At 37.7% G+C, this 25,908-nt stretch overlaps 1 protein-coding gene across 3 annotated transcripts in view; it reads left to right on the top strand.

Annotated features, from left to right (window-relative positions):
• Positions 1–25,908, top strand: part of SVEP1 (sushi, von Willebrand factor type A, EGF and pentraxin domain containing 1) — a 179,526-nt gene that overhangs the window by 66,360 nt on the left and 87,258 nt on the right. For all 3 annotated transcript variants that reach the window (XM_047700074.1, XM_047700073.1, XM_047700075.1), the window contains exons 7-17: positions 3,857–4,054; positions 6,221–6,339; positions 8,595–8,724; positions 12,494–12,601; positions 13,539–13,670; positions 14,450–14,644; positions 16,008–16,129; positions 18,019–18,127; positions 21,841–22,005; positions 22,542–22,775; positions 24,625–24,786. In XM_047700074.1, coding sequence (XP_047556030.1) covers positions 3,857–4,054; positions 6,221–6,339; positions 8,595–8,724; positions 12,494–12,601; positions 13,539–13,670; positions 14,450–14,644; positions 16,008–16,129; positions 18,019–18,127; positions 21,841–22,005; positions 22,542–22,775; positions 24,625–24,786 — 1,674 coding nt within the window. The remainder of the gene's footprint in view (positions 1–3,856; positions 4,055–6,220; positions 6,340–8,594; positions 8,725–12,493; positions 12,602–13,538; positions 13,671–14,449; positions 14,645–16,007; positions 16,130–18,018; positions 18,128–21,840; positions 22,006–22,541; positions 22,776–24,624; positions 24,787–25,908) is intronic.

Genomic DNA, 25,908 nt, shown 5'->3' with positions numbered 1-25,908 from the left:
AAGAAGAACAGATTTGGATACATAAAGATTTAAATTTCTGTACTTCAGTGAATTCTTTACATTATTAAAAGGCAACCAGCAAAAAAGAAAGGTTATTTGAAACACATGTAACAGCATCAATGTTATTAATGATTGTTCTTAGCATTTTCTAAAGTATGGAACCAGACAAAAACACTGAAGCATAAAGACTTCAATAGAAAGAGAGATAAAGGAAATGAATTCAATGGACAAATGAGAAGTTAAAAAATGCAATTTTTAAAAAGATAAAAAATGAAATTGAGAAACTCCTAACACCAGTTACAAGACATGGGCTAAATTATACACTGCTGTAATTTTGTAGTTATAAATCCTTTCATTATTAAACAGGGAGATTGAAACTAAACATTAAGTTCAAAAGTTAGGAAAAGAATGACTGCAATGGAATTTGAAAGAAATACACACTAATAATTAAGGAAAATGAACTATGAAGGGAGATGGGATGCCATAGAATGGGTAAGAGGGAAATCTTTGAATGAAGAGATATTTGTTTTTAATTTTTTTAAAGGTTTTATTTAGAGAACACACATGCAGGAGGCAAGAATACAGAGAGAATCTCAGGCTTCACGCTGATCATGGAGTCTGATATGGGGCTTGATCTCACAACCCTATGATCATGACCTGAGCCAGAACCAGGAGTTGGAACTGACAGGGCCAGCCAGGCATCCCTACCATAATAGATTTTTAAAATATAAATAAGAAAAATGCAAAAACAGAATTATTCTAAGAAGCTCTAACAAAGTATATAGAGGCCTTCCATTTTTCAAAGAATAATAAAACACTATACATAAATTTGTTAACATAAATTAAAAATCTGTGATATGTATGATTTTCTATGAAAACAAAATGTTTTAAACGAGTCAAGAAAAAAGTAGAAATGAAAGTGTATAATTACTTATAAAAAATGGAAAATGTTATCTGAGCATTAATAACTCCAAAAATGACTGAGGAATCAATGAAACTCTTTTTAACTTTTCAGAAACAGTAACTCTATACCATATAACTTGGCCCAAATAATGGAAAGCTAAATCATTTGTATTATCAAACTACTACAAGTTGCCAACTTGATAGCTATTACCAAAAAACAGATAATAAATAAACTATGACAGCAAATATACTACCAAAAGAATGGCCTGTCAAAACAGCAGTTTAACCTAGGTCTGCAGAAGGGCTTAAAATTAGATATAATCAATCAACATAATAACTTGTTTCATTGTAACAAATAGGAAAAATTCACATGGTTACTTAGCAGAAGATAAAAATGCCACTCATCATCATTTAAAACACATTTTCAATAAAATTCTGAGAAGCTCATATTGATAAGTGACATAATAAAAAAGATGTCCTTATTAAACCTGCAACCACTTATGGAAACAATATAAGGCAGACTTATTAAATCTGGGAAAAGAAAAGCGTACCCAGAATCATCCATATTGTGTAGTATTATTCTCAAAGCTGGAGCACTTGTAATAAATCATAAGATTAGAACTTTGGGGATTTAAAATCATCATCTTTGATAGATTACGTGTCTACCCCAAAATGGAATGAATCTACTAAGAGAGCTGAGAGTTCCCGAATGTCGTAAGAATACCAAATAAAGAAATTTTCCATATACAATGATAAATAGAATATATAGTGAAAAATCACATTCAGAAAAACCTATGGAAAATATAAAATATGTAACCTCAAACAGCAGTGTATGGAAACAGTGTTATACAAATTACAGAATGTTAGAGACAGAGAGAACCCTAATATTTTTATAAAATTTTATCAAAATGTAAGTACTCTCTAGATATATCTATAGGTAAAGTACAATCTCATTTAATACCTTAAAAGAGATTTTTTTTTGTTCCACTTTTCAAAGTAGGTAGTGATTCTAGAGCTTATCTGAAAGAATATGTACACGAAAATCACAAAAACAAGATCAAAAGGGAAGAGTAATAAAGGATAGTAAAGAGAAAGTAGCTCTATGGGGCTTTAAAATATATACGAAAACTACAAAAATGAAGAATTTGCCAGTACTGCTGTATAGATGTAGACAACTGAATAGGTCCCAAAGCTTATGAGTCTCATGTATTACTGGGGAAGCATTACAGGTCAGTTGAGAAGAAAAGATTTATTCAATTTGTAATATGGAAAAATTGGCTAGCTCCTTGGGAAAAACAAATGAAATAAAATGAAATTCTTGTGTGTCTTTAATTCACACCAGACACCGAAATCAGTTCTTTGTAGATTTTAAAATATAAATTAAAAAATAAAACCATTAAAAATTAGAAGAGTATAGTTAAAATATGTGAATGTTAACCAATTTCAGAACTTAAGTATAAAAGAAGTAGAAATAAAATCAGTGGATCAGACTATATAAAAATTAAAGAATATTTATCCAAAATAACATAAACAATCAAAAAGAGCATATTAACAGGGAAAAAAATCTTCAATGACTATCACAGCTAAAATGATAATTTTCTTAATTTACAAAGAACCATCCCTAAATAAGGGATATTGAGACCCACATGGTCATTACATTTGAACCACAAATTTGGCTCTGATTTTCCTCTTTATTGCAGCACAACAGAAAGTTTGGGCAGTCATTTGGCACGTATTGGGCAAAAATAAAGAAACAACCAATTTTTCAGAAAAAATTGCTTTTGCCGGGGCAGGAGTTTGAAAGAAATTTCAGGGGGTAGGCGTGGTGGTGAAGTATTTTGGAGCACACAGAGTCTGCCACATACCTACAGGGTGACCTCAAGGATGTTGACTGTGGGTGACTTTCCCATAGTTGTGCCTCAACACTCTTGTTTATAAGTGGGATTGATAACGATACCCCTCAGTGCGTAGGATTGAGTGAGTCAATACACGTAAAGCACTTGGAAAAATGCCTGGCATAGTACATACTGAATAAATGTTAGCAGTTATTACATTGGAAATACAGACTAAAGATGCTAGGAGTGCTGCCAGTAGAATCAGTACAAAACAAATAAATGTGCACATGGGTGGGACACACACACACACACACACACACACACACACACAAACACACACGCTTACACACATCCCACAGTAAGTCTTAGTCTTGATTTTCCATTCTACTTGCATTCTGCCTCCTACATCTGTTCCAAAGATAACATAAAGGGTCAGGGCCCCAGTATGACACAGTGATTTGAGGGAGGGAATGAAAACTTTTCTTATAATGTGCTCAGTTAAAGATAGAACCAAAAGAACTCATAAAATGGAGACAGGTTGCTGAATATACTGGTTAATCCATAAAAGAGGGACTCTACTTTACTATTTTAGTTTATTTATTTTTAAAAATTTTATCTGTTTATTTGAGAGAATGAGACACAGAGAGAGAGAGAGAGCATGCATGAGGAGGGGGAGGGGCAGAGGGAGAGGGAGAAGCTGGCTTCCTGCTGAGCAGGGAGCAGGATGTTGCGTTTGACCTCAGAACCCTGGGATCATGACCTGAGCCGAAGGCAGACACTTAACTGACTGAGCCACCCAGATGCCCTAATTTACTGTTTTATACTTTAGAGCCATAAATGTTCTATAGAATGAAAGAAGGTGCTCCAAGCCAGTGATAAAAGTCACAGTTGGCATTAATTAAAGTGCCAGTTAGAAATGTTTCAGTGTATGGTTACACTGACAAAGTAACATGAGATAACCACAGATGTATAGTTTAGCGTTAATTATAATGTATCATATGTTCAGTGTCATAAACAGATACCATTTAATGACTTATGTCATTTCCTAGGCAGCATAATTTTATTTTTCTTGAAATTGGTGGGAATGCAAATAACATTCTTTCATTCCCTTACAACAGAGCGCCACTGCCCCACCTTTCAGAAGCCCAGAGGGGTCCTCATCTCCCCCCACAGCTGTGGCAAGCAGCCGGCCAGACCTGGGACGGTCTGTCAGCTCATTTGCCGCCGAGGATTCGTTTTATCAGGGGTCAGAGAAGACGTGAGATGCACCACCTCTGGGAAGTGGAGCGCCAAAGTTCAGACAGCTGTGTGTAAAGGTAGCCCCCTATGTTGGTCAGGTTGAAAACGAGATTCCTATATAATGCCATGTTGGTACAGGGTGGGCCTGTCCCTCTTTGCAGCTTTTGCTGCAAATCCAAGATAAAGTGGTAGGAATTATCCTAATACACTCTCTGAAGGTTTCTGTTTCAAAATGATGGATTTACAAAATCCAATTCCAATACGCCAGGCAATAACAGAAGAAGTAGAATATAAGGATAATGTTAAAGCTGGAAATCAGGTAAGTTTTCTGTCAGGAGATGAAAATCTCTGAGGAATTTCTGGCCCATATAAAGCCCATGGGACTGAGTCAGTTTAAAAAGAAGCAAGTTATCAGTGCTTTGTTTTTGTTTTTTTTAAAGAGTGGGGGAGAGGGAAAATCCTCAACTCGATCCTACAACCCTGAGATCATGACCCAAACCAAAACCAAGAGTCAAACATTTAATCAACTGAGGCACCCAGGCACCCCATTCCCCTTGAAAACCTGCATCCCATAACTTTCACAGGAGGCCATTGCTATCTTACTTGCAGCCAGAACAGCCTGCTATGAAAAAGGGGGTGTCGAGAACAAAAAGAGTTTTCAGAAGTAAAAACATCAAAAATATCTCTAAGAGAAGGGTAAACAAAATGGAGCAGATGTTGTTGAAAACAGTAGTAGTGATTTGAAGAACCAAACTGAGAGTTCCCTCACGATGGAGAAATAATAAACAAAGAACCCGAATATCCCAAATGATCAAATCAAAAAGTTAAAAAAAGATGGAAGTTAAGAAATACCAAGGATAGGAAAAAGCCCCAATGTACATTTAATAAAGAGTTCCAGAAGGAGAGAGGGAAGTGGATGGAGAACAACTTTCTTACTAGTAGAAGGAAGTTTCTCTGAGCTAAACTTGAAACATGAGATCAGTCATGACTCCTGACCATTAGACAGGCATATTTTCACGACTGGCAAAATTTCTGAGGTCCAGCATTTAACAAGAAAATCTTAACTCAGTTTCCAGAGAAAAAAGAGAAATTGCACAAAAGAAACAAGAGGCAGACTTACATGATACTTCTCATTTACAACTCTAAATGCCAGAAGGAAATACAGCCATGTCCAAAGAATACAGAAAGAAAATAGAAACTTTAAGTTCCAAATCCAGTTAAACTATTATTCGAGTGTGAATGAAAACTCAACTACTTTTTTAGATTTTCAGAGTCAATATGGTAACTCATATTTGTGGGGGGAAAAGTGTCCAGGTGTCAACCCCTCCAAGAAAAAGAAAATATAAATTGTATAAAGTTTTCAAAAAACAAGATAGACTCAGATTATATCAACTAGGATATATCCAGCTGCAAGTTATCATAGACCTAATTTAACATAACTTAAAATAAAGAACTTTTATGTTGTATATAAGAACTTAGCTCTACAGTGACCGATGTGGATATGTTTAACGTTACCACCTCTGTCTAACTCAGTATCTGTATCACGAGTTTCATGCTGCAGAAAATATCATTGGCTTCCATTTGTTGTTTTGACAGTGCATTTTAGCACTGCCAATTAATTCTACTTGACAGTCTTGTTTTCGAGTGTAGTTCCTTCCGGCCACAGTTAACATTTATTTTTTTTTTTTCTGTTTCTTCATTCCATTCAAAAATATTTACCAAGCTTCCAGTGTACTATTTAACACAATGGGACAAGAGCTATCCTGGCCTTCAACAAATGTGAATTCTGGGGAGCGAAAATTCAATTTCAAAATGGCATGTTGAGTTTTATGGTCAGGAAGGATGGAGGGCTGTGGGAGCCTGTGGAGGGAGCGCTTCCTGAGGAGCTCGTGTCTAAGCTGAGAAAGGACAAGGAGTTATCTAGGTAAAGAAGGGCAAGGGCATTGACTCAGGCACAAAGGCACAGGTGCAAGAAAGACCAGGGAATTGGCATGGGAATGAGAGTATCCAGCCTGGAGAGTGATTTCCTGTCGGGGACCATAAGAGATGAAGCTAAGAGGTCAACAGGTACCAGGTCAGGAAGGGCCTCATAAGCCACGCTGAAGGCCGTCGCATATTCCAAACTAATCTGGACTGGGATGGAAACAATGAGTCACAGAGTATTCACATATTTTTACCTCTTTCTTAAATGACTTAGAATTACCCAGCAATCGATTCACTGATTTGTGCATTTTCTGAGTCAGATGTGGAGGCTCCTCAAATCAGCTGTCCTAAGGACATAGAGGCCAAGACTCAGGAACAGCAAGACTCTGCCAACATCACCTGGCAAATCCCAACAAGTAAAGACAACTCTGGGGAAAAGGTAAGGTTTGTGCGAACATTTGCATCCTTTTTGAATGGATTTTAAATGCACTGCAAATATGTGAGATATCGAAGATTTACTACTACACTAATGACCATTCTCTCGATATTTACTGTACTAATAAATATTAATGCCTCATTGGCTGGAGGAGTGATCGGCCTTGAGTATTTAACTAGAAATCTCAGATAAGAATCTCTAAAATGGAAACTTTGTACACAGTGGATTTGTTGTCTTATGTATCCATTAAGATTACCTAAGAATTCTTTGCCCCTTACCTAAGCTCTGCTGAACTTTTAAGAAAAAAAAGATGTGGAAACAATATTAATTCCTATTTATGAATGTATCTTTTAAAATATGAGCCCTAAATGATTGTATATTGGCCAACGTGAAGGAGAGATCAGTTTTTAATTCAGCTTTCTCTAACACAGAATACAATATTTCACTATTGTATATAGCTTGAGAAATTATCCATCAGATGTTAAAAAAGGAATTCATTTAGGACTTAACACTGTTAGTATTCACATACACAAAGATGCTTTTATGGTATATTGTTTTCACAACTGTGTGTAAACATGTATAATTTGTGCCAGCCAGGCTATATTGGGGTGAGGGGAGGTCACAGCACACACACGAACACTGTCGTAATCATTGTGCTGAATATACTTAGAATCAAGGTAACTTAAAAAAAAATAACTATAGTCACCATGCTGCACATTACATTCCCAGGATTTTTTTATTTTATAAATGGAAGTTTGTACCTTGTGACCCCCTTTACCCCACTTCATACCCCCTCCCCGGTTCCATCCCCTCCTCTGACAGCCACCACCTGTTCTCTGTATCTAGGGGTGTGATTTTTTGTTTTCTTAGATTCTATGTTAAATGAGATCATATGATATTTTTCTTTAGATAACTAAAGACAAGGTAACTTTTAAATCTGAATTTTAAAAGTACACATGTCCAAGTGATGATTATTAAAGAGGGCACTGGGTTATGATGAACACTGGGTGTTATGAGCAACTGATGAATCATTGAACATTACATCAGAAACTAATGATGTACTCTATGCTGGCTAACTGAACATAATTTAAAAAATAAATAAAAGCACAAATGTGACTTCTAGGACTAAATGTACTGTAGGTGATGTCTATCATGTGTGGTTTCTACTTTCCATTAAGAGGCCTGTGAAAACACGCATTATTGTTGCCTTCATCATAATCAACAAGCACTAAGAGGAATACAGCGGCATATTTCAGGGTCTAATGAGAGTTCACACTAGATGTTCCCCTGTGTGTTGAAATATTTTTAAAAGTACAATAGAAAAGACAAACACATTTGACTACAAAAGTATTTTTAAATTTTTATTTTTAAAAATACCCAAATAAAAAGATAAATAGCAAAGAGAAAAATGCTTCAGACTTGTCAAAGGTTAGAGTATTCATTACCTAACACATTAATATAAATGTATTTATATCATAATTTTCAAACAGCCTAAGAAGGCAAATGTGTAATTCAAAAAGGAAAGAATATATCTATATCTTGCAAACATATGAGAATGTAGTCTTAGTCAGAGGCATTAAGAAATTGTGAACTAAAACAATGACCTGGTGTCATATTTTTGAGTTAACCAAGAAGTAATGGTATTTAATACAGGGCAGAGAACTTAGAGTGGGAACTTTAACAGTGACACTGTCAGATACGGACAAATGGGAATGCAAATTATTACCATGTTTTGGGAAAGAAATTTTGTATTATCTATTAATAAATTGTTAGTGACTTTGAGGTTAGTAATTATGTCCTAGAAATGTGTTACAGAGACATAATTTAAAAATCTTAGAATTACCTGTACAAAACTGTTCATCCCAGTTTATTATAGGAAAATTTGGGATCAGTTTTAATGTCCTTCAATAGATTTTTTTAAATTAGCATATACATATTCTATAGAAAATTTTGGAGACATTTAAGAGTCTTCTTAAGTTCTAAAGACTATGTAAGAGCATAAAGAATGTTTTAAGATACTATATTTTAAAAAACAAGGAATAACATTTCATACATATGCCAGCTATATAAACTATATAAATAGAATAATAGTTGGAAAGAAACACACCACAAGGCTGTGCCTATTTTTTTTTCTATTTGCTATATGTATGAAATACTGTATCATTGTTTAAATTTCACTTTTCCTAATAATATTTAAGTTAAAAAATGTATCATTGCTATTAACTTTAACTTTCAAAATATTCATTTATCTCTAAAAGGTATCAATCCATGTTCATCCAGCTTTCACCCCACCTTACCTTTTCCCAATTGGAGATGTTGCCATCACATATACAGCAGTTGACCTCTCCGGCAACCAAGCCAGCTGCACTTTCCATGTCAAGGTTATTGGTAAGCCATGAAATTATTTGGGTGGGTTCATGAGAATAATCTGAAGGGCTTTGCTGCTCCTTTATCTTTGACAGTTCCCTCCCACTGATTCTCTCTATGGGCTTTGAAACCTGCTCAAGCCACTCCCTCTTTGAAACCTACATGCCCTTTACATATCCCTGTCTCTCTTTGATTTCTTCCAATATGAGCCTTTTGAAAAGTTCCCAGGGGTTGCCATCTGTTTTGTCTCAAGGGCCATGTATTCTCAAAGTCACTCAATATGTCTGCCTTTGTCCCCTCCACTCATAAACTGCTGTCATCAGGGTACCCAATGGTCTCTAAAGTTACTCCTACTATACACACTTTCTAGTTCTCATTTCACACAATCTTTCCTTAGATTAAAAAAATTTTTTTTAAGATTTTTCATTTATTCACTTGAGAGAGAGTGTGCATGAGTGAGAGCATGAGCAGGGGAAGGGTCACAGGGAAAGGGAGAAGCAGGCTTCCCACTGAGCAGGAAGCCTGATGCGGGGCTCCATCCTAGGACCCTGAGATCATGACCTGAGCTGAAGGCAGACGCTTAACCGACTGAGCCACCCAGGCGCCCTCAGATTTTACATTATTAACCACACTCTCCTTATTAAAACCGTCTCCTTCCCTAGCTTATCCGACGCCAGTCTTTTCTTGATTCGCCAACCCATTGTTCTCATTTCTCCTTTTTATCTCTTTCCTACGTGGCTTCTCTTCCTCAGGCCAGTTTTCAACTGTGACTCATCTCCAGCGTTTCAGTCCTCTTCTCTTTCTTTCTGTAGTTTTCCTACTGATTCTGTTAACTGACCACTTTCAGATTTCTATCTCAGTCTCTTTTCTGAAGTTCAAACGAATTTATAGAACTGCCTACTGAGCTTTCCATGTAGATGTCCTATAGGCATTTCAGACTCACCCAGACCTAGTATGTTTCTCAGCTCAGAAAGTGGCCCAGCCAAACACCTACCTCCAGAAATCTGGAAGTCATCCTTGACTCCTTTCCTTCCATCACCAACATTCAATGAGTTATCAAGTTCTGCTGGTTTCATCTACTTATTGTCTCTGAAATCTGTCCCAGCCTCTTCATCACTACAACCACTGCTATAGGTCAGTCCTTTTTGGGGGGTAGGGACATGCACTGATTTGCAACTCCATCTCCCAGTTCGTCTTTGTGTTTCCAGTCAATCGAGTAGATATACAGCGGACAGCAGACACCCACCACCAAGATGTAATGCATCGAGAGACAGGACATGTAGCAGTCTGTAGTGGTCAAGAGCACAGACTTGGAGCCCAGTCTGAGTCTGCTCACCCACTTAAAGGCAGTGTGACCAGTAGTTTCTCTGTTCCTCTGATTCCTTATCCAAAAATAGAATGAATAAATATATTACATCATAGGGTTATTATGAGGTTTTTAATTACTTAAAATTCATAAACCACTTGAGCTAGTGCCTGACACACATTAAGCTCTAGTAAACATATTGACATTTCCTATATTCATCTCATATATTTTAATATGCTTGTTTAAAAATTCAACACATTAGGGCGCCTGGGTGGCTCAGTGGGTTAAGCCGCTGCCTTCGGCTCAGGTCATGATCTCAGGGTCCTGGGATCGAGTCCCGCATTGGGCTCTCTGCTCAGCAGGGAGCCTGCTTCCCTTCCTCTCTCTCTACCTGCCTCTCTGCCTACTTGTGATCTCTGTCTGTCAAATAAATAAATAAATAAATAAATCTTTAAAAAAAAATTCAACACATTAAATTCATAATATTTCAAGAATTTTGCATAACTTCTTAAAATAACTAATGTGTATCACACTGGCTCCTTATCTTAGAAATTATAGGTTTGGGTAAAAGTCGATAAAAAGAGATCCAAGTAAAAATCAGCCTCATTCATTTCATAGTGCTTAGCGTTTTTGTTTTTGTTTTTTTTTATTGCTTGTTCAGTGTTGTTTTAAACATGAACTTGACCTGTCATGTGAAAAATACGCTGGATTTGTTTTTTGTGATACTGCAATTTTAGACATGGAACTGTGGTTCAAGCATTTGCCAAGTTTTAATTTTTCACAATGAAGAGTCAGCACGGTGAAATGTGAAATGTGTACTCAAGTGTCTAGCTAGACACTGGATTTTCAAATTATGAGAGAGAGATGAAATGGGAAAGAAGAGGAAGCAGGGGGAGGTGAGAGAAAGGGAGACAAGGAGAGAGGGGGCAGAGAGAGCCAGAGACAGAAAAAGACAGAGAAAATATTCTAAAGCCTGCATTTGCTTGTTTCCTCGGATGACAGGGTGTGGGTCTCTTACTGATAAATGAGAGGAAGCAGGAATGCTTTTGCTTAGCATTCCAGGAATGCGGCCTCACTTGCTTTGAAATAGGCTTTCTTTCCCCTTTGGAGACAATGCCTCCGCTAGTACCTCCTCTTCTTTGACAGTAATTAACGGAGTCTTCCTGCTTTCTTGTGCCTGCAATTCAACTTTATAATGTTTGTCTAGGGACACCTGGGTGACTCAGTCGGTTAAGCATCTGCCTTCAGCTCAGATCAGGATCCCAGGGTCCTAGATGGAGCCCCACATCAAGCCCCTTGCTCAGCGGGGAGCCTGCATCTCCTGACTGCTGCTCCCCTGCAGCTCCCCCCCTCTCTCTCCCTGAAAAATAAGTAAATAAAATCTTTGAAAAAATAAAATGTTTGCCTAGGATCAGATGAGTTTAAGAAAATCTTGGAAATACCTCTTTGCAATTTCTTTTGGGAAAACCGTAAACACTGCCAGATTTGTCAGTTCAACTCTGAATTGACTCGATTCGGCACCCTTCAAGTGCACAGACCTCCCATGAGCATTTCTTTACGTTTTTCTTTATTCAGCAACTTTTTCTGTGCGTGGTTTATGGACCAGGTGCCGTGCTCTGCAGTGAAAACCTAACTGCAAGAGAGACTTCGTCACGGGCAGGCAGCGTTTACAGTCTAGAAAATCAGTAGGCACTGAACTAATGAAATGACAAGCATGAGGAAAAGAGAAAAGACTTAGCATAAATACAGCTCATTTAATTTCCGAGTATATGTTCTTGTCTATCACGGGTAGAAATACCCTGGTCTTAATGCCCATGGTTGCAGTTTTTTAGCGTAATGACCTCAGATGAGTCCCTTAAATTTGCCTGTCCTGAGATTTGGTCGTCTCACTCCTTCTGCTTCTCTGGGAAGGTTCTCTTCATTTCCTGGTCCATCGGCTTCACTACGCTGGGTGGCATGCCCACCACATCCAGAATTGTCTTAAAAAAAAAAAAATCTTTTGTTTTAAAGATTTATTTATTTATTGGGGGAGGGCAGAGATAGTGAGTGATCGGGGGGAGGAGCAGAGGGAGAAGGAGAGAGAATGTCAAGCAGACTCCATGCTGAGTCTGGAGCCCTATTAAGGGCTTGATCTGACAACCCGGCGATCATGATCTGAGCCAAAACCAAGAGTCAGACGCTCAACTCTCAGAGCCACCCAGATGCCCCCAGAATTGCCTTGTACATGGCCGTGCTCAGGGTGGTTTTAGGACCCTAGTATTTCTTCTTCAGCAGGCAGAGGACAAAATAAATAACAAGAGTCAGCTCTTTCTTTTGCCTGGAGACCAGGGTTACCACAAATCTCATTGTCTAAAGGGGCTCCAGGGCCAGTCTAACAAGGTCAAGGTTCTCTGCTAGCGCAAGTAGACGTCAGTTCTCTTGTGTACACCGCGTCACTTTTGAATACCAGTTGTAACTTCTTTGTCTGCTTTCCTGTTTTTTTAGATGTAGAACCACCTAGCATAGACTGGTGCAGATCCCCACCTCCGATGCAGGTCTCAGAGAAGGAGTACCCTGCAGTGTGGGATGAGCCTCAGTTCTCAGACAACTCAGGTGCGGACGCCGAGATTTTGTGGTCAGCGTGGTTAACACTGAATTATATTTCATTCTTAAAAGCTTTTAAAAAGGTTAAAAGAAACGAAAAGCAAATTACTCCTTGTTTAAGTGGAATGAATAATCATATAAGGCAGTATTTTTAATGCTAGGATAATTACATATAATTTAATATTACTCATCTTACCTGCCCCTGGGGTTTCTCTTCATTCAGTGTCTAGTGCACATTTATTAAACCTATACTAGTTGTTGTACTTGAAGATTTCTGATAAATTCTCTATGTTTACGTCATCCTGAAGGCATGAATTGTGCACTTCAGTAATGTTGTTAGTACACTTCTCTGTAGTCCTCTTCATTTCTCCAAGATTTGTCCCCTAAAGTCAGAAAGGTTCATAGGAAAGTAGAAAAAAAGTGAGGAAATACATTTGAAGTTCATGTTAAAGGTCTCACTAAAACCCAGTAAGCAACAATTAAAATGCAAATTAAATAAATTTCTTAATTAAATTTCCAATATTGGTGAGTGAGGGGAAGGGATAAACCAGTGACCGGCACTAAGGAGGGCCCTTGGTGTCATGAGCACCAGGTGTCATATACAACTGACGACTCACTAAATTCTACCCCTGAAACTAATAATGTGTTACCTAAATTGAATTTAAATAATGAATTAAAAAATTTTTCCAGTATTCCAATAGACTGATCTACTCAGGGGAAACCATTTATTTAGCAAGAATGCCTTACTCCGATGAGGTTTTTGAATCTAATGTTTCTGTGTTACAAGTAAACATTGCATCTTTTATTTTTTTACTAGTAACCAAATAAACATAAATTGAACGCCTAGCTGGTTTGTATAAAGAGAAAGTGAAAATTCAAATACAGGAACTGATGAAGGGACTGCAGACCAGTCACCCCCAGACTGGGTCCCTTCTTTCCTCTCTAGGGGCCGTGTTGCTCATCACCAGGAGCCATTCACCAGGAGACCTTTTCCCTCACGGGGAGACTGTAGTGCGATATACAGCCACTGACCCCTCGGGCAATAACAGAAGCTGTGACATCCACATTGTCATAAAAGGTATTCTTTTCATGGGGTGCCTGGGTAGCTCAGTGGGTTGAGCCTCTGCCTTTGGCTCAGGTCATGGTCCCGGGGTCCTGGGATCGAGCCCCACATTGGGCTTTCTGCTTGACGGGGGGCCTGCTCCCCCCACCCCCCGCCTGCTACTCTGTCTACTTGTGATCTCTCTGTGTCAAATAAATAAAATCTTAAAAAAAAAAAACCTCCAGAAAGCTAGTTGCCATTCGGTATATGTAATTGCTGTATTTAGTGAGAGAAAATGGACCGTGTGCTATAGATTGGTAAGAATACAGACAGATCTTATTTGCATTTCCCATTGTCATTGCCTCACTTCATGATACATAGAAATATTTTCTTCAAGGGTGGTCTTTAACATTTCATTAACATTCTCACTGAAAGTACAAAACATTACTATCATAATTCTGTTTTAAATAGCTGAGGAGACAGACTCTGCAAATGTACTTACTACATAATGCTATCTAGTTTTCACTTTCACCCAAGGATGACCACAAATAACAACCCCAAGTCAGAAGTAGCTTAGCATTTATAAAATATGCACAGCCTCTAGTCACACATAGGTACAGCTTTTCAACTGTACCCGCCTAGGAACCAAGAGGCATATGTTGTCATGTTCTCACACTAAGGATTTATGGCGAAGGTTCTTCTAGGAATGCTGGTGGACAGGAGGAGTCCTTTTCAAAATTCAGCTTAGACTCATAGAATTTAATTTATATTGTTTAAACCACCGTGTAGAAATAGTACAATTTTTTTTAATGCAGCTTCTCCCTGTGAAGTTCCATTTACACCTGTAAATGGGGATTTTATATGTACTCAAGATAGTGCTGGAGTTAACTGCACATTAAGTTGCTCGGAGGGCTATGATTTCACAGAAGGGTCTACTGAGAAGTATTACTGTGCTTACGAAGATGGAATTTGGAAGCCACCATATTCCACTGAGTGGCCAGACTGTGCTAGTAAGTTTTAATTTCTTTCTGGACTCCTTTCGTGTGTGTGTGTATGTGTGTTTGGGTGTGTGTATGTTTCGGAGCATTTCAGAGGAAAACCTCCTTACTATGGGGATTAGGTTTGATGAATGAAAGATGGTGCCACGAAGGGCACCTGGCTGGCTCAGTTAGTAGAGCAAGCATGCAACTCTTGATCTTGGGGTCATGAGTTAGAGCCCCATATTGGGCATAGAGCTTACTTGAAAAAAAAAAAAAAATGGTGTCGTGAACTTGAAATGTTTGTGAATAAGAGAAATAGTTCAGCCCTTGATTTAAAAAGTTAGCCCATCAGAGTCTCGTTATCGATTGGTACAGGACAAGATTCTGTTTAAGGCAAACCCATCTTGGCCCAATCTCTGCTATTCACCAGAAATAGAAATGTCAGCATGTTGTTCTTGATCTATAAACTTGAACTTATAGTCTCATAGTCTGTAGAAGAGCTTATATTTAATTAAAGTAAGATCCATTATATGTGATAGAGAAAGATCAGTCACTATCTCTGCAGGTCTGATTTATATTTAGAGCTATTCCATAATCTTAAATATATGTATAATTATAAAAATAGCCAGTGTCTTTGTCTAGTGTAAATAAATACTCTTTGGAATGAATCCTTGATTCATTACTATAGTTGGAGTTTAAATGCCAGTGTCCTAAAAAGAGAATAAAGCCCAATTACTTGAGCTATTTTTTCCCACAAATTTGGGTAGTAATTAAAAGTTCTGCAATATCACTCACCTCCGTCAGAGATTTAGACAGTAGGATTTTCATCCTGATGCTACTAGGAATCATTGTCTCAGAATATTATGGGACAGGTTGCTATGTCTAACCATGCAAGTTTCTGATCCAAGGGGGAATTCTCTGTGGGAATTACACTTTCAAGGATTATGATTGTCCATCATAGTTAGAAAATTTTTAATGTATTTTGGTTAAAAATATAATAGAAACATATATGATACAAAATTATATAGATATAAAAGATATCTTTGACCCAGACAGGCTTTTTCAAAAATTCCCAGAAATGTAATTTAAAAATTTTTAAATCTCTTTTTCCATTAAATGTTCATTTTCTTAATGTGGTTGTAAACTAAAGAATAATATATCAAAGCGAACTTCATCACGGGGTAACTGGGTAGGGTGCCGCTTGACTGATTCATGGTTTATTGTGATCAATTAATGCCTAGGAAATTGTCTTAACTGTCATCTCTTGTTTTTATAGCCATCCCACAAATCATTTTAGAACTAAAGTCCTAAGTTACAGTTATTACAAAGGCAATTAAATCTTTGTGTTGAAAACACTTAACCAACTGAAGCTGTTTTCTCTAACATTTTCCAGTAAAACGTTTTGCAAATCATGGGTTCAAATCCTTTGAGATGCTATACAAAGCAACTCGTTGTGATGATACAGATCTGCTGAAGAAGTTTTCTGAAGCATTTGAGACTACCCTGGGGAAAATGGTATGTCCGCAGTATTTGTTGGATTTTAAAGGATGCTCTTGAGCTTTTCATAGCTTCTCAGGGTAACCTGCCACTGGAATTCTGTGTCCTAATGATTTCCCGCCTCTCTGTAATCCAAACTTGCTCCTAATAGTTAGGATTGCTTATAGGTTTTGGACTTCTGGAATGAATTATAAGTGAATCTTTATTAAAACATTTTTGAGTTTTTAAAAACATTCTGAGTCAGAAAGCCAGAGAAGCGTGGGGTCCATGTGGTTTGAAAATGTCTGCTTTGTTATTTAAAGTATGACAAAAATGCCATTGTAGACTGTATTTATTTTATGAGAGATAATTGAACATTGAAAGGACTTTCTTTTTCATGCATTTTTGTTTAGGACTTTTTCACTGTTTATAGGAAAGCAAAACAATGTATTTAATTTGTGCTGAACATCTCAAAGAAAATGTGTTACATACATATTTGTATCCCTAACAGAGTAGGCAGCTTGGATTTTGGATAGATGCTAAGAGTAGATTCAGTGGTAGTCGGGTTGACGTCCAGTGTGAGAGAAAGAGGGGAGTCAAGGAGGCAGTGTACGCAGGGACACAAATACACGAGTGGGTACACCCAGCGGTAGAAGTGTGTCAAAAGATCTTCTCTGACTTCTGTTTTCTCACAGAAAAAAAGATGTGGAGTGATCAGCTGAGAGAGTAAGGATGGAGGGAGGAGTTGTGAGGGTTTGGAAAGGGAGTTGATGGTATAAAATAATTTTCTAGGAAAATGCAAATGAATGTGCTAAAGAAAGGTGGCAGGATTGGCAGGAAGCAGGATTGTGTTTTCTCTCAAGCTGTAATTAACCATGTGGGTGCACGTGTAAAGAAAGCAGAGCAATTAGCTTAACTAGGGTTATGGGTTCTGCAGACAAGCAGTGGAGATGGGTGCGTATGAAGGAGGGATTCCTGGTGATAAGCCATAGAATCTAAGACGGATGAGCTAGGAGGTGGAGACATTGGACTGAGAGACAGCGAAGAGGTGGTAGGGTCCATGGATTATAAATTTGATGAAGTCAAAGACTTCTGGGTGTAAGAGAGGGTGCAGTTATTGGTAGTGATGGGGTCTGAGGGTATGACCATGACTGCACTGAACAAAGTAAGGCTGGAAGACTGGAGGAGAGAGGGAAAAGGAAGTGAGAAGCCAAGGTGATGGGAGATTCGCCAGATGGATATAGAAATCACCAAGAATGATAACAGCGACAGTTACTGGATATTCTTGGAATGAGGGGGTGATGCAGAATAGGGAAAGGCTGTAGGTGGCTGCCACACAGAGGGGCCATCTACTATGCAGCGAGCTTCAGGACTGTGAGGCTCTAAGGAGGGGCATGGGAGCGTGATCTGGAAACAGCAGGGAAGAGTGAGGAGGACACTTCCTCCACTGCCACATCCATGGTTTGAGAAAACTGAAAGGTGAGGTGTCATTGAGAACAAAGATGAAGGGACCATGAAGAGAGGTGGAAAAAAAAAAAATAGGAGATTTGCTGATGCCTGAGATCCAGAAGGCAGATGATGGTTCTGAGGACTAAGAGATGGGTGGGAGATAGAATCAGAGAAAAGAGATCTAAAGAGCCATATGGGGTGAAAGTTGAGAGACAAGAGATATGCCAGGAGTCCTGGACTTCTGGGGATCAGAGACATGCACAGAGAAAAAAGGCCTGAATCTAATCCTGGTGGTCCACATGTACCAGAGGCTGCAGGGGATGGCCCGGACGAGGGGCGGGGTCTGTCCAGAAGCGGGAAGAGCTCTGTTCCTCTCCTCCCTCCTGTAGAGGGAAATGGAAGACCAACAGAATAAAGGGCTTATCCAGAGCACACAGACGTGGAATTTACATTTCATATTCTTCATTTTTTATTTGCAGGTCCCATCATTTTGTAGTGATGCTGAGGATATTGACTGCAGATTAGAGGACCTGACCAAAAAATACTGCCTTGAATACAATTATGACTATGAAAATGGCTTTGCAATTGGTAATTAAATTATGCAGTGTTGAGATTGCAAGATTGATCTGCAAAATAACTTTTAAGTCCAGAAGAGTGGGACAATTTAGAAAAATTAACTTTTTTTTAAACCAAAACTCTTGAGATGATAAAAACTAAGAAAAATAAGTCACCTTGTGTTGTGAAATTTTAATATTTATATGATATCTTAGAATAGTACTAAAGCAATTTTATATGGCATTCAATTTAAATTACAATTAAGCCATTATTTTAAAATAGTTACACTGTAAAATATTCAGATTTCTCACACAGAATATATTAAGACTCAATCTGTTCAAGTCTGATATACCTTCTAATTGAATTTTCATGTTTTCTCCATATTATCTTTCAGCATTTTTATTAAAGTTATTTCTAACTATGGTATATGATTTGTTTGCTGGTGTAGCTGGCCATTTAGCTTACTGCCTTAATATTTCTGGAAGATTTCATAGTCACTCTTGGGTCTTTCATTAATAACATCATCAACCTTTCCAGTAATTATATTTGTCATTTTTATTGCATTATTATAAAACTGTATAACACTTCCAGAATAATGTTTTAAAAAATAATAGTGATGGAGGCTCTTGGGTGGCTCAGTCAGTTAAGTGTCTGACTCTTGATTTCAGCTCGGTTTATGATCTCAGGCATGTGAGATTGAGTCCTGTGCTGGGCTCCATGCTAGGCATGGAGCCTGCTTAAGCGTCTCTCTCCCTCTCCCCCTCTCCCCCTCTCCCCCTCTCCTTTTCTCTTTTCCTCTCAAAATAATAATAATAATAATAATAGTGATAACAAGATAGTATCATAGTTAAGCACATATACTCTAAGACCAACTTCTTACATCCAGATTCTTCCTCTACTACCTATTAGCTATGTGGTCTTGAGCAAGTTTGTGTACATATATATATGTGTATGTATATGTATTGTATATGTATTGAACTCATAGGACCATTCTCAGGATTAAATGAATAAGTACAAGTACACATAAAGTTCTTGGAAGGTTATCTGAGAGACGATATTAGTTGACATTACAGCAGACAACCTTTTTCTTCCTGACACTAATCATGTGTGTAATATTTGTAGTGACTTAGCATTTAGAGTGATGTTTTGCTTTATAATTTTTAAATTTAAAAAATATTTTTGCATATATGTTTATTGCAAAAATTTGAAAAATGCTGAAACCCAGAGAATGAAATCAAGATAACCCACAATCCCATAAATAATTCTGTTAATATACTAACATATGTATTACTATGTATATTAACATATATACATATAACTATACACATTATGTATATGTGCCCATACTACTTTGTAAACTCGAATTTTTAGTTAACATTATATTGAGGACATTTTTCTGTCACTAAATATTATTCTTCAGTTTCAATGGCCACATTATTTAATCAATTTGACATAATTTATGTAAACAATTTCCTACCGGTAGCCTTTGGGTTTTTTCCCATTTTTAACTATTATATAAAACTTCTCAGTGAAAATTTTGGACATTAAAGTGTTAGATAGGAAAACATGAGGTGGTGTTGGCAACAGAGTTGGCAGGGGTATGTCTAGAATAACAATGACTCTTCTGTCACACATGACACAGGTTTCCCCTCCCAGACTGTTGAAGTAGACTGTTAGGGTATAAGAATGCACCTAGAGGGAGTCAGCTGGCATCATAAGGCTTTGAGATGGGTGATATTTGTCATCTAATAAGGATCAAAATGGTGGTTTGTTAGAATCCTACGTGGACACATAGTATAATTGATCCTAAGAGATAAGCTTTCCTCCTTGAATGCCTTTACAGTAGAGAGTCACAAGATTAGTGTAATATCTCAGACAACACCTTGGCAAGTCATAATGTATGAAAAACAAAGGTCAATAAATATATTAAAATGCTTTGACCTCATAATAGTCATGTAATTCCAATTAAAACTAAAATGAGATGCCCTTTTTGACCTGTCAGATTAGTATTTGGATGGGAGATTAACACATTCAAGTAAGAATCATAATACCCAAAATTGGCAAGGGTATAAGGAAAGAAAATAATACTCTTATATCGTATGCAGGGGAGAAATTGGAGGGCAATTGGCAATATGTATCAAAAGATTAAAAATACTGAAACCCAGAAATCTAATTCTAAGAATATTTCTCAAGATAAAAATCACATCAGTGTGCAAAGATGCCCTACATTTCATAAATTCTAAGGTGTACATTTTTCACTTGGACATCTCTGAAATTGAAATATATCTTCTCATTGATTGTGCCTTACATTTTATGAAATCCTCTGTGCACAGGGGTGTTCTAGAATTTTGAAATAACCCAAAAGTCTGAAAATAGAAACCTGGTTAGTTTGTGGTATAGCCATAGAAGAGAATATTATGAGAAATGCCATAATATATCATTGAGAAAATTAGGAAAAGATTATTAAGTAATATACACGTAGTTTAATCATTTGTTTATGGTATGGTTATTTCATGTATCTGTGTATGCATAAACATATATGTGTGTTTATATATTCATAGAAGAAAATCTTGCCTAAAATGTTATAGGCATTATTTCTATATGGTGGAATTGCAGGCAATCAAAAAATTTTTTTGTCTTGGCTCATCTGTTTTTCTATAATGGCTACATAATACATGCGGGACAGATGTTTGCATGAAAAACAAAAATATTTATTCTAGGTAATTTTAATAGCCAGAAGACATAAATTAGACAAAAACAATTTTTTAAGAGCTTATTTTCTTTAAAACCCAATTTAAATTTCATTTAAAAATCTTAAACTGCTTACATAGGTCAAGAGGCCTGTATAAATATAATTTGATATTTAAAGCACATAATCATGCAACAACAGTATGCCCAGACCAATATTAGTATCATTTAATGAGGTTTTAGAATGAGTCAAACACTGAGCTAGATAATTGTCTCAATTATCCCCCAAACCTGTGAGGTGAGAAGAATGACCTCAACTTATAAGTGAAGAAACTGAGGTTCAGAAAGAGGAAAGTAAATTGACTAGAATTTTACACCCTCACACCCTACGTCCAGAAGCTACCAACTGAATCCATGTGGGTGGTCACAATGGCATGGGGGCATCTAAAGTAGACTCAGTGCTGAGCATGGAGGTCGATGTGGGGATCCATCCCATGACCCTGAGATCACAACCTGAGCTGAAACCCAAGAATCCATTGCTTAACTGACTGCACCATCCAGGCACCCCTGCCCCTCTACCTTTAAAATATGATGCAGTATCCTGAATAAGCTTCACAAAACGAAGCCTGTTCATTTGCATTGTTTATAAAGCTGATATTACAATTAAAAAAAAAAAAGAATGGCGCAAACCCTGAAGGGAAATAGGAATTGATTAAAATTCTGAAAATTCCACACCCACATCTTAATTTACCTCTAAAACTAAGGTAATTAACTCGTAACTCAAAGGGAAGAACGGCTTAAATGCCTAGGTAGCTCCAAAGGGACTTGTCTTTCTTCTTGTGCGATTCATTGGTAGTCTAAATCTAAAATGAAGTGTGTAAAAATTACAATATAAGATTGTAGATGAGAAATATGAGATTCTAGATGAATCCCTGTATGCAGTACATTATGGGCAATTGACGGAATAGGGGGCAATTTGACTTGTGGCTTAAGATTCAGACCTAAATGCCGATAACGAGGCAACTGTAGAATCTTGTTTCTCTGTCCCAACTGTCCAGGACCTGGTGGTTGGGGCGCAGCTAACAGGCTCGATTACTCTTACGATGACTTCTTGGACTCTGTGCAAGAAACACCCACGGGTGTTGGCAAAGCCAGATCTTCACGAATTAGAAGAAGTGCCCCATTATCGAACCACAAAATTAAGTTAGTTTTTAACATCACAGGTAAGGAGAGACTGTCTGTTTGAAAAAACAATATCATGTGAAGTTCTTGGTGGGAGACCTATTTTGCAAATTTACCATTTGTCATCATCCTTAGGAAAGAGTCCTGGAACTGAAAATGAGGGAGAGCGCAATCACCCAAGTTTTGTCATTTTTTGCAATTTAATATCACAGATATTTTTATGATTCTCGCAGCAACAGACATCCTGCTTTGTACCCATCTTGGCATGACGAACTAAGGCATGTTTTTAAAAAGCAAGAATTTACAGAAAGTTATACATGCTATAAGGAAGAACTTCACAAAAAGGTGACGTAGATCCAGCACATGAGAGCAGGATTAAAACAAATTGCATTGTTCTTAGTATTACCCCTATACTAGTTGCTCAATAAGTAGTGGTTGAGTGTCAGTTAATTTTTCCTGGAAGATTTTTAATATGCCATTTCTTTTTGGTTAAAAAAAAAAGACGCTAACTACGAATGGTTTTCTGAAACACCATGTTGTGTGTGTTATGTTTTATTTCGTCTTGTTTTTATCTCAGCTAGTGTGCCATTGCCCGATGAAAGAAATGATACCCTCGAGCTGGAAAATCAGCAACGACTCATTAAGACTTTGGAAACCATTACAAATCAACTTGAAAGGACCCTAAGTCAGGAGCCCATGTATTCCTTCCAGCTTTCATCTGAAATTCTGGTAGCTGACAGCAATTCGTTAGAGACAGAAAAGGCTTTCCTTTTCTGCAGACCAGGCTCGGTGCTGAGAGGGCGTATGTGTGGTAAGACTTTTCCCTGCAAAAAAAAAAAAAAAAAAAAAAAAATTATCTGGCTCCTAGTGGGTCAAATGAGATGAGTAGAGCCGCCTTACAACTATACTAGGGTATTGAAATGAAACATTGTGCGAATGTTGTGTCGTTGTTCTTATTATTTTGTCTCAGGAATCTAAGTAACTACCATTGTTCAGGACAAGAAAGCTATTTCAGGTAAGGGACTCAGATCTTGGTTTTATCTCTAGCACTTTAGAGCTCACAACTTTCAGCAGCATCTCCAATGATAAAGACTGATCCTTTTTTACCACTTCCGTAGGCAGGCTGAGCCCCTCTCTTGTTTAATTCTGTTTAGCAACTCTGTGAAGTACTATTACTATTAAGCCCATTTTACAGATGGCAAAACTGAAGCTAGAGAGGCGAGGAGCTTACTCAGGAAGTCTTACCCATTAAGACAGCAGGTGGGGTAGCTAAGATTTCCAGCTGAGTAGCCTGTGCCCGGTTCACATGGTATAACATCAACCACTTTAAGGTGTAGCGTTCAGTGGCATTTAGCACATCCATGATGCTATTCAACCATTACCAAACCATCACCACTGCCAAAACCTTCTCACCACCTCCAGAGGAGATCCCCATTAACCATTAGGCAGCCACTCCTCATTCTCCTCACCCACAGCCCCTTAACGTTTAACCCAGACTGCCACAATCTGGATCAATTCCAGCCTGTTTCCCAAATAAGTCATGGTTTATAGATACGGGAGACTCCTCTAACCAAACTCTACGCTCAAATGAACCAAATGGTGTGAGTCTGGTGTCCCCCTGGAGGTGTGGGATCTCGCCCCTTGCTTGGAAAACCTTCTTCAACAGTACTTCTTGCTATTCCTAGAGCTCATTTGGGTGACTTGTTTCCTCCCTACGTTGTAAGTAAAAATTAGGAATCATCTTGGTCAGTGTTCCGTGTTTCTCAGTCTGGCCTTCAGACCACCTGTGTCAGCATCCCCTGAAGGGCTTACCAAAATGCATCCTGATTCGGGCCCCAGCCCAGGACTAATACATCTGACACTTTGGGGGCAGGGCCTTGGCATCTGAATTTTTAGTAAGTTTCCACATAATTACACACTTTATCATGAGAATCATACATGCTGATTTCAAGTACCCTCTCTGTACCAACACTAACTTTGCTCGCATCCTTTCTGTGGGTTTAACATTCCACTTTGGTCTCAGAAATCCTAAAGTCACTTCAAGCCTGCCAAGTAGTAGGAAGGAAGGTCCTAAAATTGGCCCGTTTCCTTGGAACCCATGGGTCTCAGGATATCTCAGACTTGCCTTCAGTGGACAGTAATTCCTATAGGCAGAGACAAGGCTCTACTTAACTCTCCTGGTTCAGACTCACAACCTTCGGCTGGTTTTATTTCTAGAAATGAGGCTGTAATAGACAAGCAGTCAGTTTCATACGGAACTATTCAGAGGAATCGCTAAGAAACTGTTTTTCCTATTGTGGAGCCTCAAATTAACCTGATGTTCATTGTTTTATTCCTTCCCTACAGCAGCCTTTTCTTTGTTAGCTGTGTATTTCCCAGGATGATCTGGTTTCATCCATGCTTTAAAGCTCCTATCACACAAGCCCTAATCTCGTTCAATAAGGATTTGCATTTTCTTAAAAAGAATCTTACTGTTTGTTTCTAGGAATACATTTCTGGAAGGTTTATCTTGTGAGGAAACCTCTCACAGTAAGACTTAATACAGAAACAATAGTACTTGGAATCAGGCTTTATTATTTTCATGTCTTTAAGAAGAAGGAAATTAAATGTGTTCTGTTTCTATAGTTTACTGGTTTCAGTGTTTTCTGTTTTCTTTTCAGTCAATTGCCCTTTGGGAACCTATTATTCTCTGGAGCGTTCTGTCTGTGAAAGCTGCTTGCTTGGATTCTATCAGGATGAGGAAGGGCAGCTTGAGTGCAAACTCTGTCCAGCTGGGACTTACACCGAGTATCTCCATTCAAGAAGCATCTTGGAATGCAAAGGTAATGCACATTTTGACAAGAAACCTGAATTTTGTCTTCACTTATGAAGTCTAAATGGCAAATAGGATGAAATAAGAGCATCACTATAAGCAATTTCATTGATTGATTTTTTTTCTTTTAGTTTTAAATTATTATCTCAGTGTTTCCCTCACATTAAAGAAGTCTGTTTTTTTTTCCCCTTTGGCACATTCTGTTGCTCTAAGTCAGACTCCACTGCCAATAATTCTAACCCACATTTAAAAAAAATATTTATTTAATGATTTATTTGAGAGAGAGAGAGAAAGAAAGCACACACAAGTGGGAGGGCCAGAGGGAGAAAGAGAATCTCAAGCAGACTCCATGCTGATCATGGAGTCTGACCTGAGGTTTGATCCCACAATCCTGATTTCATGACCTAAGCAGAAATCAAGAGTCAAATGCTTAACTGACTGCACCACTCAGGCACCTCAATTCTAATCTGCATTTATCAAGTAACATAGTTTTTTTTTTTAATCAACTCTCAAATTAATTGGTGGAAAGTACTTTCATAACACTTAGCAACCATGAGTTGGCTTTAATAATTTTTTTTTGTGAGAATAGTATTTGATAACAATGAGATCAACTCTCCATTTATTTGGAAATTAATAACTATAGGTACACATGCATGTATTCTTGCTACTAAAATACTCAATACTTTCAAAACATTTGATTATCATTCTCAATAAACATTTCTGATGGAAACATTTTCTTTCATGATTAAAGTTACAATAAGATATACCTGAGGAGCACCTGGCTGTCTCCGTCATGAGAGCATGGACTTTTCATCTTGGGGTCATGAGTTTGAGCCCCATGTTGGGTATAAAGATGACTTTAATAAATAAACAAACAAACTTTAAAAAACAAGATAACACCTAAAAGAGGGAATTTCAGAACTATGCCCCTTGCTATTGTTACAAATGTAGATGTGATTGCTTAATGACAGTTACAAACTTGAGAGCCTTGCTAGCTGATTAGAAGTACACTAAAAATGCTGACAATGAGAATCATTTGGAGAACAAGGGCAAAAGGAAAGTAGTGCCCTGGGGGTTGAGGATTCCGGCCCTCGTCCTGCTCTCCCACAGAACCATTGCTATGAATCTTAGA

The sequence above is a fragment of the Lutra lutra genome, chromosome 13 (genome assembly GCF_902655055.1).
Source record: "Lutra lutra chromosome 13, mLutLut1.2, whole genome shotgun sequence".
Lineage (NCBI taxonomy): Eukaryota > Metazoa > Chordata > Mammalia > Carnivora > Mustelidae > Lutra > Lutra lutra.
The sequence above is the reverse complement of the archived record's forward strand: the minus strand, read 5'-3'. Positions and strand labels throughout refer to the sequence as shown.